Source organism: Staurois parvus, unplaced genomic scaffold (assembly GCF_062004578.1).
Source record: "Staurois parvus isolate SC_StPar_1 unplaced genomic scaffold, SC_StPar_1.0 ptg000175l, whole genome shotgun sequence".
Taxonomy (NCBI): Eukaryota; Metazoa; Chordata; class Amphibia; order Anura; family Ranidae; genus Staurois; species Staurois parvus.
In genome coordinates, this window is record NW_028317971.1 from 3370948 (window position 1) to 3387149 (window position 16202).

Genomic DNA, 16202 nt, shown 5'->3' on the forward strand with positions numbered 1-16202 from the left:
ACTGAGCTTCAGTATTTATTCCTTATACGTTTTAGACCTTGTACAAATTGCTTCTTTAGTTCCGCTAGCATTCTAAATCTTATGTTATCCAGTTATTAAAATGGTTTGTACATGAAAAAAAATAGTAACTGTAGTGGGAATTGTTGAGCAGCTGCTTTGCTAAAGATCATAGGATAGCAACGTATGTGGTTTATGGGTAGTGTTGCAGACCCCAGCCTCCTTTTTGGGTATTTTTTTTTCAGTTTGACATAGGTGGTCTACTTTGTATTTCTTTCAAACCTTCAAATTTATACTTTTAGGGCAGCTTCACACTGGCCTGCTGAAATTTGGGCAAAGCGCAGCTAACCTGTAATTTTTGTGAAGGTTAGCTGTGCTTTCCCATAGTCTTCTATTATGTCCTGCGGTTTTGGTGCATTTTCTGAAAGCACACCAAAACCGCAGGACATAACTGAAGTCTGGGAAAGTGCAGCAAATCCGCACCAAAACCGCGGGGTAGCTGAGCTTTGCCCAAAGTGCAACAGGTCCAGCCGCCTTTAAGACCTATTTTAATCACTGTATTTTTTTGTAAATAATGAGTGATGGAAGAAATTGTGAACTGATTTTTGCAAATCTTTGACATGTTGCATAACAGATGTTTTTTTTTCTTCTGTGTTTTGCAATGCTTCAGGAGTTAAATGCTCAAGTGAGTAAATCTTTTGTGTATCTGCTCTGTCATATTTGTTAAATTTTAATTTATTACAGAATATTTAAAACTGTTAAAGCTGAACTCCAGATAAGATCTTTATTGCATATTTAAATTGGTCCAGCTTGGACGAACATACATATGCATATTTTATATCAAACCCACAATCAGTCCCAGCGCTCAGAGATCCATCACAGCTTAATGGGGCCAAGGATGACAACAAATGAATTCTACCAGGAATGCATAGCGGATGCAGCCTTCCTCATATGGGGGGGATCCAGTAGCAGCTACAAAAAGAACAAACAGGAGGGTGCAAGCACCTAGTACAGTGGTGGGCAACTGTGGCCCTCCAGCTGTTGGTGAACTACAAGTCCCATCATGCCTTTGCCTTTGGGAGTCATGCTTGTAACTGTCAGTTTTGCAGTGCCTCATGGGACTTGTAGTTCTACAACAGCTGGAGGGCCACAGTTGCCCACCCCTGGCCTAATGCATTACCAGAGATTTATCAAAGACAAGTGTGTGGGTACTCACAAAAGTAGAAGATAAAAATGCATTGAAACCATGAGATGAGATGCCTGTCCTATCATACAACCCCGCTATGCTGGAGAGCTGGTGCGTTTCGGGGGTGCACCCCCTTCCTCAGAGCTAAGCTTCCGAAACACATCGGTTAAGCCCTGAGGAAGGGGGTGCACCCCTGAAACGCTTCAGATTGCCAGCATAGCAGGGTTGCATGTTTGGACACATGGTTCCTACACCTTGTATCATATTTTGGTTTCAATGCATTTTTATCTTCTGCTTTTTGTGAGTAGCCATTTGCTATGCAGATTTTATACCTGAGGGTCCTCTGGCAGAGGTGACATTTGTTGTAGTAGTCTGTGCTACTACAATGATAGCTGCAAACTCTCAGGTCCTGTGCGAGTGGCTTCCCCTCTGCACACTGACCACAGGAGGTTTCTTGCTCAGCATTGCCACCATTTGTTTACTGCGTTTTATTTTTTTTTTTTCCAGTCAATTCAAGGTGTTCTCTGATTGGATGAGGTGGAGAGGGGGGGGGGTGTCACAATCTTCACAATCTGGTCCACCGACTATAATATTTCCACTGCATTAATGAGCAAAAAGTTGTTATAACAAAACATATTCTACCTGCCCAGGTTTTGTAGTTGCAACATGCTTCAGCAGTAGCATACCAGACCAGCCCACTTCCAAAAACATTGCTATTAGAAATGTAGTATTCTAGTTGCTAAATATCCAGTTCAAAGTACATGGGTGTCTTCTTTCTGCTTAACAAAGTTTTCACCCTGATGTCACATTGGCATCTTTCACTAGACACTTTCACTCTGTTGAGTGCCTCTCCTAGCTTTTCTCTAGCATTCTTTCTAATTTTCCACTTTGCTTGTAGGCCCTTGCATTAAGACCTTAATGTTTAAGCAATTTCTTGCAGACATGAGCAGGCAAGACTGCAGTAGCAAGTGAGAGAAAGGCAGTGCACCAAAAATCCTCAAAGTTATATATAAACATAAAAATAGAAAATGTCCCTACATTTCTCTGCATGTTTGCGTGGTCAGTTTGAGTCCCTTCTTCCTCCTGTACGTCCAACAGGATGCCATCTTGACACACTGGGAGTTATTTGCTAAAACTCAATGCTGCAAAATCTGGTGTAGCGCTGCATAGAAAACAAACCAGCTTCCAGGTTGTACTGTCAAAGCCTAACTGAACAAGCTGAAGTTAGAATCTGGTGCAGCTGTGCATGGTAGCCAATCAGCTTTTGAGTACTTCAGTTTTAGTAAATATTCCCCGCTTTGTGCCTGTAGTCAGCCTATAGGCGGATGCCTTTTGCCAAGCCCTGCAAAACCTGACAGCAACTCCTGGTAGGAATCCCAGATGATCGTAAATAGGGGACTCTGTCTCCACCCCCCAGAACCTGGGGAGGAGGGAATTTAAAGGTCACGTGACTGCCAATGAAAAAAGGCAAAACATTTTTTTTTATCATTTAATTAATATGGTGAGTTTGAAGAAGCTCTGATGAATGTGAACGTAAATTCATAAACTAAATTTTTATATATGCTTTTTAAGTAAAATAGCATTATTTTAATGTACATCATAGATAGGCAGATCGACTCCCTAACCTTTTACTTCATTGCTTTGAGTTGCTCTTTAAAATTACCATATGCACACAGCGCGTTTTTAAATCTATGTGTTTAAAATCATGAGAGGATTGTTGGACTTGAAGGCAAAAACATTTAATGAAATATAGGATAAATACGCTGCCTTACTACTTACCTAATGTATGTTTTCAGGCAAGGAAACTAGAGGAAAAAGAGCGTGAACTTAAGAGGCAGGATGAATATTACAAGGAGCAGCTGGCGAGGCTGGAGGAGAGGGTAAGTGTAAACAATGAAGTGTTTCCACGAATGTACTTGTGTAGGTTTTCTTATGGAAGGGACAGTCACACTGAGCATTGTTCACAACTCAGAGGAAGCATCTGCACATATGGCAGTCATCAGCTAGTGGTGCACCGAAATGAAAATTCTGGTGTCGAAACCGATACCGAAAATTCAGAATGCATGTGGTCGAAAACCGAACCGAAATGTCTGTGTATGTGGGGAGACAAAAATTTTTTTTTTGTATTATTTTCAACATTCATGTATATTTTTATTTATTTATTTTTTAACGTATTATTTTATTGCTATCACATAAGGGACCAATAGTCCCCTATGTGATAGCATATGAGTGACAGGTCCTCTTTGTAGGGGGAAGGGGGTGGGGGGCAGGAGAGGAGCAGCGTGTACAGTGCGGGAGCAATGTGTACAGAGAAGTTCTCTCACTAGCTGTCACTATGGGGTTTATTTACTAAACCTGTTTGACTCAGAATCTTGGGCACCTGTGCATGGTAGCCAATCAGCTTCTAACCTCAGCATGTTCAGTTAAGCTTCAGCAATAAAACCTGGAAGCTGATTGGTTTTTATGCAGAAGTGGACAAGATTCTGAGTCAACCAGGTTTAGTAAATAAATATATGTCAGTGCCGATTTTTAAATGCAATTGTTGGCTTTTTTTTTTTTCTTCACTATAGCTCACAGAATTAGCTGTCACTTTCCTTGGAGCTAAAGGAAACTTTGTTTCTTTTATCTCTAGAAAGAAACTAAAAGGAAACATTGTTTCTATTAACTCGGGGAAATAAACTAAAAGGAAACTTTGTTTCTTTTAGCTGGGGGGAAAGTGACAGATAATTCTGTGAACTATTAGTGAAGAAAATAAAAGCCGGTAATTACATTTAAAAACCGGCACTGACATATATACACTGCTCCTCTCCTGCCTTTCTCCGCCCCCCCTTCACATCTGCAGTACACACAGTCTCCTGTATTGGCACCTGTATCAGCTAAATTTTTCCTATCGGTAGAATGCCAATAGGGCTATTTTTGGCCGATATTTCGGTGCATCCCTAGCATCAGCCCTATCTGTTGATTTTTCCATCAGAGACTCATGGCAAAGCCTTTCTGAGTGAGGTTGTCTGATTTGAGCTCACTCAAGTGTGTACCAATTACAGTTGGTCTGTGTCCTACCTTGTCAGAACAAGGCCTCCACATTAAAGTTGAATTAAACTTAAAAAAAACTTACAGGTTGGATTTTTGTCATAACCGCTTCTCCCCTGCTTGTCAGCATTAATGTGCACTGTGCCTTGTAAGGGCAGCTCAGCATATATTTACTGCACCACTTTGTACCGTGACGATGTTACTCCCATGATCATGCACAGGATTGACGTTATGGTTTGGCCAATCAAGTGGCTGAAGGAAGACTAGGAGAAGATGTTCTTCCAGTGCTGAATATTGTGCTTGTATGTGGTGCGTACTAGTACATTATGGCATTAGCTCCAGGGGGCCAGTTTGTAAATTTTTTAATGCGGAGGTTTATTATGCTTTAATACTCTGAGCCACTGAACCACAACAAGTGTGTGTAGGCAGTGAAGTCATAACTCCTAAATTGCATACTTTTCCTTCCTTGGTCAATGTGTCACATGGTGTTGCAGCCACTGGATTAGTTACAGCCAGAAAACTAACATCTCCAGAAAGAAATTGGCAGACCACAAAATTCTCTTAATACTGGATTCTTTTAAGGAGCGTCTTAACCCAAAATGGATGCAGACTCCAATTAATCAATGTGCCACAGAAGCAAGAATATGTTATCCCTGGTTCACACCAGTGAGGCTTTGAAATCTTGCAACTTTGTGCCACTTCAAAGCTGACTGTTAAGCGTGACATCATTGTGGCTTGCTGACACTCTGTGTGACTTCATTTAACAGATGTCAATGCAGGTTGCACACAAATAGTGCAGGACTTGAGTTGCACCGATTTGAACAGTTCCAATGCCACAAATGGGGTGCGACTTGTCATGCGACTTTGAACTCTAAGGTCATATGACAAGTCACTCTGGTGTTAATCAGGACTTAAAGTCAGTTTGCACATCATTTTTATATGAACTGCTTTATTCAGCCCTTTAGTATTTCTTAATCTCCACATACATGCAGGTCAGACAGCTGGACAGTTGAAAATACAGACAAGCTCAGATCTTTTACTATGTAGGTGTTTTACAGAACGTGTAGAATTTGTCTTTGTTTTTACGAAAGTAATAATGCACGTAATTTGTTGCAATACATACTATACATGTGATCTTAGAAAACCTTTTAGAGAGGACAACATACTTTGCTGACTTCTAATCTTACAAATGCTAGTTTCACTCACTCAAAGCAAACACATAGATATGGACTTTGTCTTTTGCTTTAATTTTCTAAAATTCATGCTTTTTCCAGCTCTAAGACTTGGGGCTCGTTCAAACCAGCTGCTGCATTGTATCACAGCGGCTGGTGTGTGCTGTGGTCCGTCCGAGATCAGTGCAGTGATCATGCACTGATTTTTTTTTTTTAACTTTATTGAGATGTCACGGACTTCTTGTAAAGTTCAGTTGCCTGCTTCGCTAGACAGTTGATTCAGAGATCAACTGTCCGAGATCAGTGCAGTGATCATGCACTGATTTTTTTTTTTTTTTTAACTTTATTGAGATGTCACGGACTTCTTGTAAAGTTCAGTTGCCTGCTTCGCTAAACAGTTGATTGCCTTGCAGTGTGTCGGCTGAAAAAATGTACTGCATGCAGTTTTAGGGTTTTTTTTTCTTGTGCACACTGCCCATATACCACTGCAATGCAGTGGTGTGAACCTGACAGAGGGACAAGGCATTTTGCCCTATCATGAGGTGCAACCCAAAGCAGTCCCACCACATCTGGTGGAAACCTAGCATGAAAAGTATTGAAGCCAGAAGGTCAGCATAAAAGCTAGGCATGTGGCATTTTGAGAAGGAGGCAAATAGTGGCAGCCTCTGTTTTTCTGCTTGGAAAGGTTTATTTTAACAAACTGAAAATAATCTTACAAGAAATGTTACAGCTTTTGTTTCTTTAGATGCATAACTATATTGTTGCATACTGTTCTTAATAGAGGAGGATTTGACATGGTCACACATTGTTCCTGCGATATTATTCTTCTACCTAGGAGTCTTCAAGTGATCTCTGAAATCTGTACACATTATGCTGAGTTGTGGCATAAATGCACTGATCTCCTCTGAAGTTTACTTATTAATAAAAAGCATGGTTTAGCTATTGAGAAGGAATAAAAATTCATTTACGTGTTTCACTTATAAAATTGATTCTTTCCTGATCAATGTGTGAATTAAAAAACAAAAGCATATTTTACGGGATTTTCAATGAGGTACAGCATTTGCATAAAAAGATTTATTGCACAATAGATAAAGTTTTTTTTATCATAAATAGAGCAATTTGTGAAAAGGCAAGCTGATTTGTAAACAATACTATATATCAAACAATCCTGCATTTGCTAAAATTGTGTGAAATTTTGTTTTTGTATTTCCTATGTAACGGGGTTAGCTCGGCAGCGGGTGTGTGTGACCCCCTGGATGGGTGCACAACACCAAAAAGATAGGCACAGCACAACAACAGTGGAGGTGAAAACAAACCGATGCAATTTATTTACAATATTTACAGAAAAATGGTAAACCAAAAAGAAACCTCAAAATAAATCCTGGCCAACTTGGCTACTTACTGCAACAACAGCTTTCCCTAGCTACCCATTAGGTACAGCCTGCTGCTATACCTAGTTGCTAGTACTTGGAGGCTAGCCACACAGGCTTTGGTCTCTCTGCACACAGATAACAGGTCAGCTCCCCAGACAGTTCAGGCACAGATCTGGTTCCAGGTTGGAGCCTCTCCCTAAACACTCTGGGAAGCTTTATACAGGTGTTAATGAGCCCACTACCTTCAGCTGGGCTCATTACCTCACTGCTGAAGGACTCAGCACTTCCCTCTAGTGGTACAAATCCCCATAAAGCCTGAACCTCGGACAAATATATCGTCCATCCAGGACGCAACCAGGTGATTTCAACTGCCTACTGTCACACCAAACTAAATAAATACAGAAAAACACTGAAATAATAATGAAATAAAAGTACACCAAATGGATCTATCTAGTTGCTGCAAGCTCCTGTCTGACCTGTGTTGCCACATCAAACAGTGTATATCCTCAAAATAGTGCTGCCCAACTCCAACAATCTTAATTTTCATAATATAAAAACGGCTGGTCTGAGTATTTCAAAAACTGCTTATCTACTGGTATTTGGTCCAAAAAAGAGAAAATATCCAGTGAGCGACAGTTGTGTGGACGAAAATGCCTTGAGGTCAGAGGAGAATGGGCACAGTGGTTGCTGCAACATTTAAATGGTAGGATCAGAATTTGGCATATCGGCGGGGAGCTTCGCAACTCCTGGGGAAAAAATAGCAGACCCTATGCAACGACCCCACAATGAATCAAGCAAACATTATCTTTCATAAAACTAAACATAATAAAAGAGACATCATCCAATATCATATATGTTAAAGAACCTGTGCTAGATCAGCAAAATACCAATGTCCCTGTGGTGAACCACAAAACAATAGCATACAAACGAGTTTCATCATATAGATTCTATCATAGCACAAAAATCTCCAATATTATAAATGTATTAGTTATAACGTAGCTTAAAATACTCCAATATAGATATGTTACGCTACATGGCCAGATACATACAGTGCTCACCATAAATGAGTACACCCCAACAGAATGGTCAGAAAACCATTACCTTCCTTTCAGAATCAACATTTTCTATACTACAAAATACTCCAACAAATGCCGGCCATTGATTGTAAACAAGATTTGTTATTTGCACACACAAAAATAGTATTTTTCCTAACGAATTCATTCATTCATGTTGCAAAATGAATACATCCCAATGAAAGTCTTAGGAGCAAAGCTACATTTTAGACAAAATCCTAATTAACAAGAGTTCAACTACAGGTGAGTCTAATTATTCACTGAACTGGTATTCAGCAGACAGCTGATTATAAAAGGGTGTTACTTAACAAGGAAAAACCCCTTCCCATTTCATGCTGTCAGCAATGGCACCACAGGGAAGAGAAATGTCACAAGGCTTGGGAAAGAAAAATTATTTGTTTACACAGAAAAAGGTAAAGGCTACAAGAAGATCAGCAAAGCTTTACTTATCAGTCAGAATACTGTAGCAAAGGAACCATCCCACAGAGTTGTCCAGGCCGTCAGCGGAAGTTAACACCTTAACAGGAGCGTCTTCTGATGGGGAGCATTGAAGAAAATCACCATGCAAGTTCCCTGCAGTTTACTAAAGAGTTAGAAAGCCAAACTGAGGCGATTGTTTCCTGTGACACAATATGGCGAACACTGCAGAGGAATGGCATGCATAGGTGTCATCCACAAAGGAAGCCTCTCCTAAAACCCATGCACAAAAAGCCCACCTACAATTTGCCAGGGCCCATGCTGAAAAAGAACAATACTACTGGGACTCTGTACTCTGGAGTGATGAGACCAAGATAAATGTTTGTGAACCTGATGGCTTCAAAACTGTATGATGTCGCAAAGGTGAGGAGTACAAAGAAAAATGCATGGTGCCTACAGTGAAACATGGCGGTGGCAGTGTCCTTCTGTGGGGCTGCATGAGTGCTGCTGGTGTCGGGGAGCTGCATTTCAATGATGGTATCATGAATTCAGAGATGTACTGCTCTATATTGAAAGAGAAGATGCTACCATCACTCCGAACCCTTGGTCGTCGTGCACTTTTCCAACATGACAATGATCCAAAACACACATCTAAGGCCACTGTTGCATTTTCAAAGAAGAACAGGGTGAAAGAGATTCTGAGGCCAAATATATCTCCTGATCTGAACCCAATCAAACACCTATGAGGAATTCTGAAGAGGCAAGTTGAGCATCACTCTCCATCCAGCATCCAGGCTGTAAAAGAGGTCGTTCTTGAAGAATGGAAAAATATATGTTGCAATAACATTCTCTCACTTTCAATGCATTACACCCTGTCTGTGATATTACTTTGCCAGGGTTCTTTGGGGATGTGCAAGTTTTCTTTTCAGCATACATCATAAATACACAGATAATAGACCAAAAGATTAACCACTTGCTGTCTGGCCGTTGTGTAAAAATGGCTCTTTTCTGAGGCTGATTAACCATCCTAAAATGGTCTCCCCTTTGGGGTGCTTGTGCATGTCTGAACACGCTCTGTGATCATTGTCTCTGTTGGACACTACAGATCACAAAGCAGGGAGCAGCGCCAATGGCCCTGTACTACGTGATCAATGTGACCTATCATGACCTATTTATGATCACAGATGTAACCACTTTGTTCGCTCGCACATATTGACCAGTTGAGATAGGAAACAGAGTGTTTCTTATTGTCATTGCCAGAATGTTATTTACAGTGTCTCCAGAGCCAGCCACAGTGTACCTGATCCCTAGCCACACCAGTCAGTGTCAAACAAGATCATTGTAAGCCAGACACAGCGTACCTGATTGTTAGTCACACCAGTACAGTACCATCATACCAACATAAGACATCCATAATGTCCCTGATTGTTAGCCAAACCAGTCACAGTGCAGACACAGATCAGTGCAAGCCAGCAACTGTGTTCTTGACCTTCGCCATACCAATGTCGTCAGACCAGTGCATCCAGCAGCCATGTTCCTGATTGCTGTCACATCAGTTCCAGGATCACCAGATCAGTGTAAGCCAGCAACAGTGTTCCTGATTGCTAGCCATACCAGTCTTAGTGTCCTCAGAGCCAATGTAACCAGAAACGGTGTTCTGATCATTAACCACATAAATGCCAGTGTTGTCAGACCAGTGCAGTCAGCAACAGTGTTCCTGTTCTCCATCACACCAGTTGGCAGTGTTGCCAGACCAGTGTAAGCCAGCAACAGTGTTCATGATCTCTGCCACACCAGTCCTAATTTCATATGACCAGTAAAAGCCAGCAATAGTGTTCCTGATTGCTAGCCACATCAGCCCCAGTGTCTCCAGAGCCAATGCAGCCAGAAACAATGTTCCTGATCACTAGCAACACTGTCACCAGGCCAGAGCAATCAACATGAGTGCCAGTGTAAGACAGCAAGTGTAAGTCAACACCAGTGTTCTGATTGCTGCTACAGCAGTACAGTGTCACCACAGCAAGTGTAAGTCAGTCACACTGTTCTAATCACTAACAACAGGGTTATGATCAATAGCCTCACCAGTTCCAGTATCTCCAGAGCCAGTGCTGTCATAAACAGTGTTCCTGATTGCTAGCCACACCAGTGTTAGTGGCAGCAGACCAGTGTGGCCAGCAACAGTGTTCTTGATCACCATTGCACTAGTATCTCCAGACCAGAGCCACCAACACAAGTGCCAGTGTAAGACAGAAAACGGTGTCCTGATTGCTGTCACACCAGTGCAATGTCACCAGTGCAAGTGTAAGCCGGCATCAGGAACCTGATTGCCATGTACACCAGTACAGGGTCATCTAGTACCATTCAAAGGTGAAACCAGTGTCTTGATTGCCAGCCAGCGCCAGTAGCAGTGTCTACAGGTATCCGTAAAGCAACTACCCAAAACATATGAAAAAGTGTTCATTATTGGGGAGATCTTTAAAATTCTGAGTTTGACTGATAAGAGCAGCAGAGACCTCAGATTCCAAGTATGCACCTGGGATAGCAGCAATTCATTAATGGCCACCTCTGATTTAGTGGTTGAAGGGGTCTGTGTTAAAAGAATTAGGCGTACTATGTCACCAAGCACTGAACATCCTACTGAATTGCAGCAGCCCAAACAGTTATTCAGATGGAAACAGACAATTTTATACCCACACTGAAGAAAGAATTATTCAGCTTAACTGTGAAGCAATATAACCTGCATGTCCAACAGTTCACATTGCCAGTAATCTCTATTCTTTTTACGCTCCTTGAAAGCAGAGTATATCCAAATATGGCCATACTATGTGTTAGAAATATCCTATTAATTGACATCTTTGTGCTTCGCATTTTCCAAAAGCATACAGCAAATATTCAAAAGATGCACTATGCCACTTAAATATACCTTGGGGTGTCTGCTTTACAAAATGTCAGTTTTTGGGTGTTTCTATTGTCATGGCACTGCAGGTCCTCCAAAAACGTGATAGTAGTATGACCCTTGAAGCCTGAAGGTGCTCCTTGGATTTTGGGTCCAACTATGCGGCCAGACTTGTCATGCCCTCTTACTAAATACCTTAGAGTATCTAATTTGTAATAAGGGGCCATTTTTTGGTCTGCTTTGTTTATTATTTATTTGCAAGGTTTTATAACATGAAGTAAAGAAAAACTCAGTGGTATATACACTCACCGGCCCGTTTATTAAGTATACCTTGCTAGTGCCAAGAAAATATCCCCCACACCATTACATCACCACCACCAGCCTGAACTGTTGATACAAGGCAAGATGGATCCATGCTTTCAGGTTGTTTACGCCTAATTCTGACTCTATTATTTGAATATTGCAGCTAAAATCGAATGCCCTTTCTCCTCTGACATCAACAAGGCATTTTCATCCTCACAACTGCTGCCCCCTGGATATCTTCTCTTTTTCAGACCATTTTCTGTAAACCCTAGAGATGGTTGTGTGTGAAAATCCCAGTAGATCAGCAGTTTTTTGCACCAACAACCATGCCACATCCAAAGTCCCCTTTTTTCCCCTTTCTGATGCTCGGTTTGAACTTCAGCAAGTCGTCTTCACCACGTCTAGATGCCTAAATGCATTGAGTTGCTGCCATGTGATTGGCTGATTAGTAATTTGTTACCAAGCAATTGAACAGGTGTACCTAATAAAGTGGCTGGTGAGTGTATATACCACTAATATAAAGTTATATCTGTCTCAAATTATATAAAATTCATTTGGGTACAGTGTTGCATGACTAAAAAATTGTCAAAGTATCACAGTAGTCAAAAGTGGCCTATACAGGAAGGGGATTTACCAGTCATTAGTCTACTTCTATAGAATAGATTTTGTGAGTTAACGTCTCACGGATCCTATTCGCACAAAATAAAAGGAATATATGTGTTTTATTTATATATATATATATATATATATATATATAATTTTTTTTTAAATTATGAGCAGGATTTAATATTAAATATTCATATGATTTGGTCTATCCAGTAGATGTAATTAAACTGTATTTAAAATTGGTTACAGCTTAATTCCACCTTGGGCAAAAAATAAATTATTGGTTCTTCCATAGCTCCTAAAATTTAAACATATCTGTCCGCTGTACTTATCCAAATTGGCACTATCTGCAGGCATATAATTTTAGTAATGCAGTGCCTGTTAGCTTCAGTCCACTTTTGTGATCACGGGGCTCAAGAATATCTTAATGTGGTCACAGGGCTCAGAAAGGTTTTGATGATCAAACTTCCCCGTATCCCTTGGCTTACAGGAGATTGCTACAGAGAGCGGAGCCATGTTATTTTGTGGTGCCACTTTCTGCAGCATGTAGGATCCACCCACCACTTGAGGGGAAAAAAAGGGGCGAAGAGCACCCGTGAGGTCACTGAACTGAAGACACAGGGGTGCTCCAAGGGGGCTAAGGGCCCAAAGGGAGGGGAGAGCTAATCCCAAAGTTGGGCTTTAAAAACATTTCGAGCTTAAAAAAGGAATTGACCTGAAAGCAATAACCAGGTAACCAGCAATATTTACACTGGCTTTGTAAGCATAGTGGTCATCTGCAGTGATTGATGAAAATGTCCATGTAATTCATAGTAAGCCTGCTTGTGTGCAAATTTCACAGAGCCATGCTTAGTGTAAACGCTGCCGACCATGGGCAGACATGAGCAGTCAAAAGAAGGGTCATTTGCATCTGAGACCAGTAATCATATTTTTCAATGTTATAATGTAGTTGTACAGCATTCTACTGCTGACATGTTAGTATGAAACATTTTTAAGGACATGAAACTGTCATTGACATGAATTACAGCAATGTTAACTTGCGTTGTATTATTTTACATTACGCATTGCATTTATTTCTGTATTCAAGTAAATGCAGTAGTATGGATTTATGGCAGTTTAGTAATTGCTGTACTTTATATAACTGAGTTTGGGTGCTAGCATAGATACAACAAAGCTTTCTTGGTAATGTAGCTTTACATATGTTTACAAATAGAATTATTACATTTAAAAGAGTGTGTAGCATGCCCTGTCCTCCTGCACCCCTGCTGCCCCTTTCTCCTTACAATAGATGGTGATTCCAGGCTGCCAAATGACAACTGAGAGTTGCTGTGTAATACAGCAGCTGTAGAAGCTGCTTTTGTAAAAAAAAATGGACCATTCTGACACATTGTTTATAAATACTGTTCAGATGTGAGATAACCTTGTAAAGCTGGGTATACACAGGGTTTTTTATTTCATTCAGCCTGTGGGTTGAACAAAAAGCCTTACAGATCCCTTCATCCACCCAAGTCATGTGGATGCAGAAATCTCCCCTGCTGTGCTGTTGTATTCTGACAATGGAGACTCCCCTTCCTGTTAGAATACACTTATCAGTGCTGCAGCCATTGGCTTGCAATGCTTTGGACCAGAATCATATTTTTTATCATTTACATAGGACAAACAAAATCTATACTCTTTATCTACAGTGATGGTTTTTTTTTTTAACCACTTCAGTACCGAACACTTTCACCCCATTCCTGTCTAGGCCACTTTTCAGCTTTCGGTGCTCTCACATTTAGAATGACAATTAGTCATGCAACACTGTATCCAAATGAAATTTGTAGCATTTTTTGAGACAGAGCTTTCAGTTAGTGGTATTTGATTACTGCTGTATTTTTTTTGTTATTGTTATATCAATGAAAAAATAAACATTTTAGAAAAAAACATTTTCATGGTTACTGGTATAACATTTTTCATATAATCTTTTTTCCTAAATTTAGGCCAGCATGTATTCTGCTAAATTTCTTTGGTAAAAAATAACCCAAATCACTGTAAATTATTTAGTCCGTGTGAAAGTTAGTCTTCAAACTATGGTGTATACAGTATATTTGAAAATTGATTAGTCCTGATGTACTGACTGACTCACTTCACGAGGCCCTAAAATAACAGGACAGTACAAATACCCCCCAAATTACCCTTTTTTTTATTTTTTTTAAGTATACAGTCCAATGTATTTAGTAAGAGGCATGGTGAGTTTTTTTTTGACGTTGTAATTTTTTCTCACAATTCTCTCCTGAGTATTAGGATGCCACATGTGAGACTTTTCCCTAGATGCATAGAGGGGTCCAAAATCCAAGGATTTGGGCTTTCAAGGAGCATACATTATCCATCTAACGTCCTGACTACCTAACACATTTTTAGAAATGTCCCTATTTTGGAAAGCAATCACTCCAAAGTGTTTTCTGAAAGGCATAGTGAGACTTTTGAAAATTCTATTTTTTGCCAGAAATTTTGGGAAAATTCAGGAAAGAAAATAAAAATATATTTATTTTACACAAAGTTCTCAATTATTAAGATATTTCAAACACACATCATAGACATACTTAGAATTACAGCCCCGAGCACATTCTGCTTCTCCTCCCATGTCAATATCACATGTGGGAGACTTTTCACAGCCTAGCCACATAAAAATGCCCAAAATCCAAGGAGCACCTTCAGGCATTCTTGGGGGTAAATTAACCATTTAACTTCCTAACTATCACATTTTTGGAGGCCATGGAGCACTAGGACAGTAGAAACACCAACAAAATGACCACATTTGGAAAGCAAACACCTCAAGGTATTTTTAAGAGGCATGGTAAGTTTTGAAGACTTCTTTTTTGCCACCAGGTTTTGGAAAATTCTGAAAGAAAATTACAATTATTTTGTTATGCAAGGTTTCCAATTTATTAAGATTTGCTCACACAAAGCATAGGCATTCTTAGAATTACACCCCAAAACACATTTGCGTTACTCCTCCTGAGTATGGCGATACCACGTGTGAGATTTTTTAAACTTTTTGGACTGATTATATGTCGGACATTGTATCTCGTGTATCACACATATCACCCAATTGTATAAAAACCTCAATACAAGTGGTTAGGGGAATAGCTTAGTGTAGGGTCACCTGTAGCAGTCACAGTTCCTATATGCCAAGCAAGCCTAGCCAACTAGTACATGGTTGCCACCAGGAATGTCATGTTCACTGACCAGGACATACAGGAGGCTGAAGAAAGGAAGAACAAATGAGTCCTTATGGTTCCATGACTGAAGTTGTCTGCAGGGGATGGCTGGGACTGGTGTCTCACAGAAACATAGGCAGTTGGACATGCAGATGGGTCAGTTCAGGCCACAGGCTACTGACCAATCACAATGATCACAGTAGTTCTTTATGGCTGTATGCATGGTAGCCATGTTTACTACTGGACATGAGACCGTTACTTGGATCGGTGATCTACTACGCGCCCCCATAGTGTAGTTCTGGTAAGATCTATGGGTACTTTCTCCTAGAATGACGTATATTCAACCCAGCCGCTTTTGAACAGTGCCTGGACATGAAGCGGTTAAACTAAAGCCCGATACACACATACTGAAAGTCGGCCAGTTGATCAGGAACAACTGGCTTCTGTCGAACAGTCATGCTGGAAAACCAGCATTTTGTTCAGCTCTTGCAGTCAGTTCCTGTAAGCGCTGATCAATGTATTGATGGGGGAGTCCCACTACCAGAATACAATAGAATAGTGGAAGATATCCCTGCATCAACATCACTTTGATGCTAGGATCTGTCAGTAATTTTGTTCAACCCACTGGCTGAACGAAGAAACTATAGATGCATACCCAGCTCAACACTGATCAAACTAGAAAAAAGTGTGTTTTTTTTTAAAGTGGTTTAAACCTCAGAAATGAAATATGAAGAAATCATATCCTTCTACAGTATGTCTCAGTTAAAAATGCTAAGTGTCATTTCTGTCTGCTGCTTTGTTCCTTTGCTAGCAGCATGAATCACTTCTGACAATTTCTCCAGACATCAAGTGAAAAATGGTGACAGGGGAGGGACCTCCAGGAAATTGACAGCATCAGCTCTGTTCCTGTGAGTTGTGTGTAGAGGTGTGTGTCTCATCCCTTCATTCA

At 40.4% G+C, this 16202-nt stretch overlaps 1 protein-coding gene across 3 annotated transcripts in view; it reads left to right on the top strand.

Moving 5' to 3' along the window:
* The window catches only part of CHCHD3 (coiled-coil-helix-coiled-coil-helix domain containing 3), a 212557-nt gene that overhangs the window by 115417 nt on the left and 80938 nt on the right, over positions 1 to 16202 (top strand). The window contains exons 5-6 of one of the 3 annotated variants that reach the window (XM_089676877.1): positions 668 to 682; positions 2980 to 3063. The exons of 1 other annotated variant lie outside the window; for it this stretch is intronic. In XM_089676877.1, coding sequence (XP_089533003.1) covers positions 668 to 682; positions 2980 to 3063 — 99 coding nt within the window. The remainder of the gene's footprint in view (positions 1 to 667; positions 683 to 2979; positions 3064 to 16202) is intronic. One more of the 3 variants, XM_089676878.1, reaches the window with a different exon arrangement.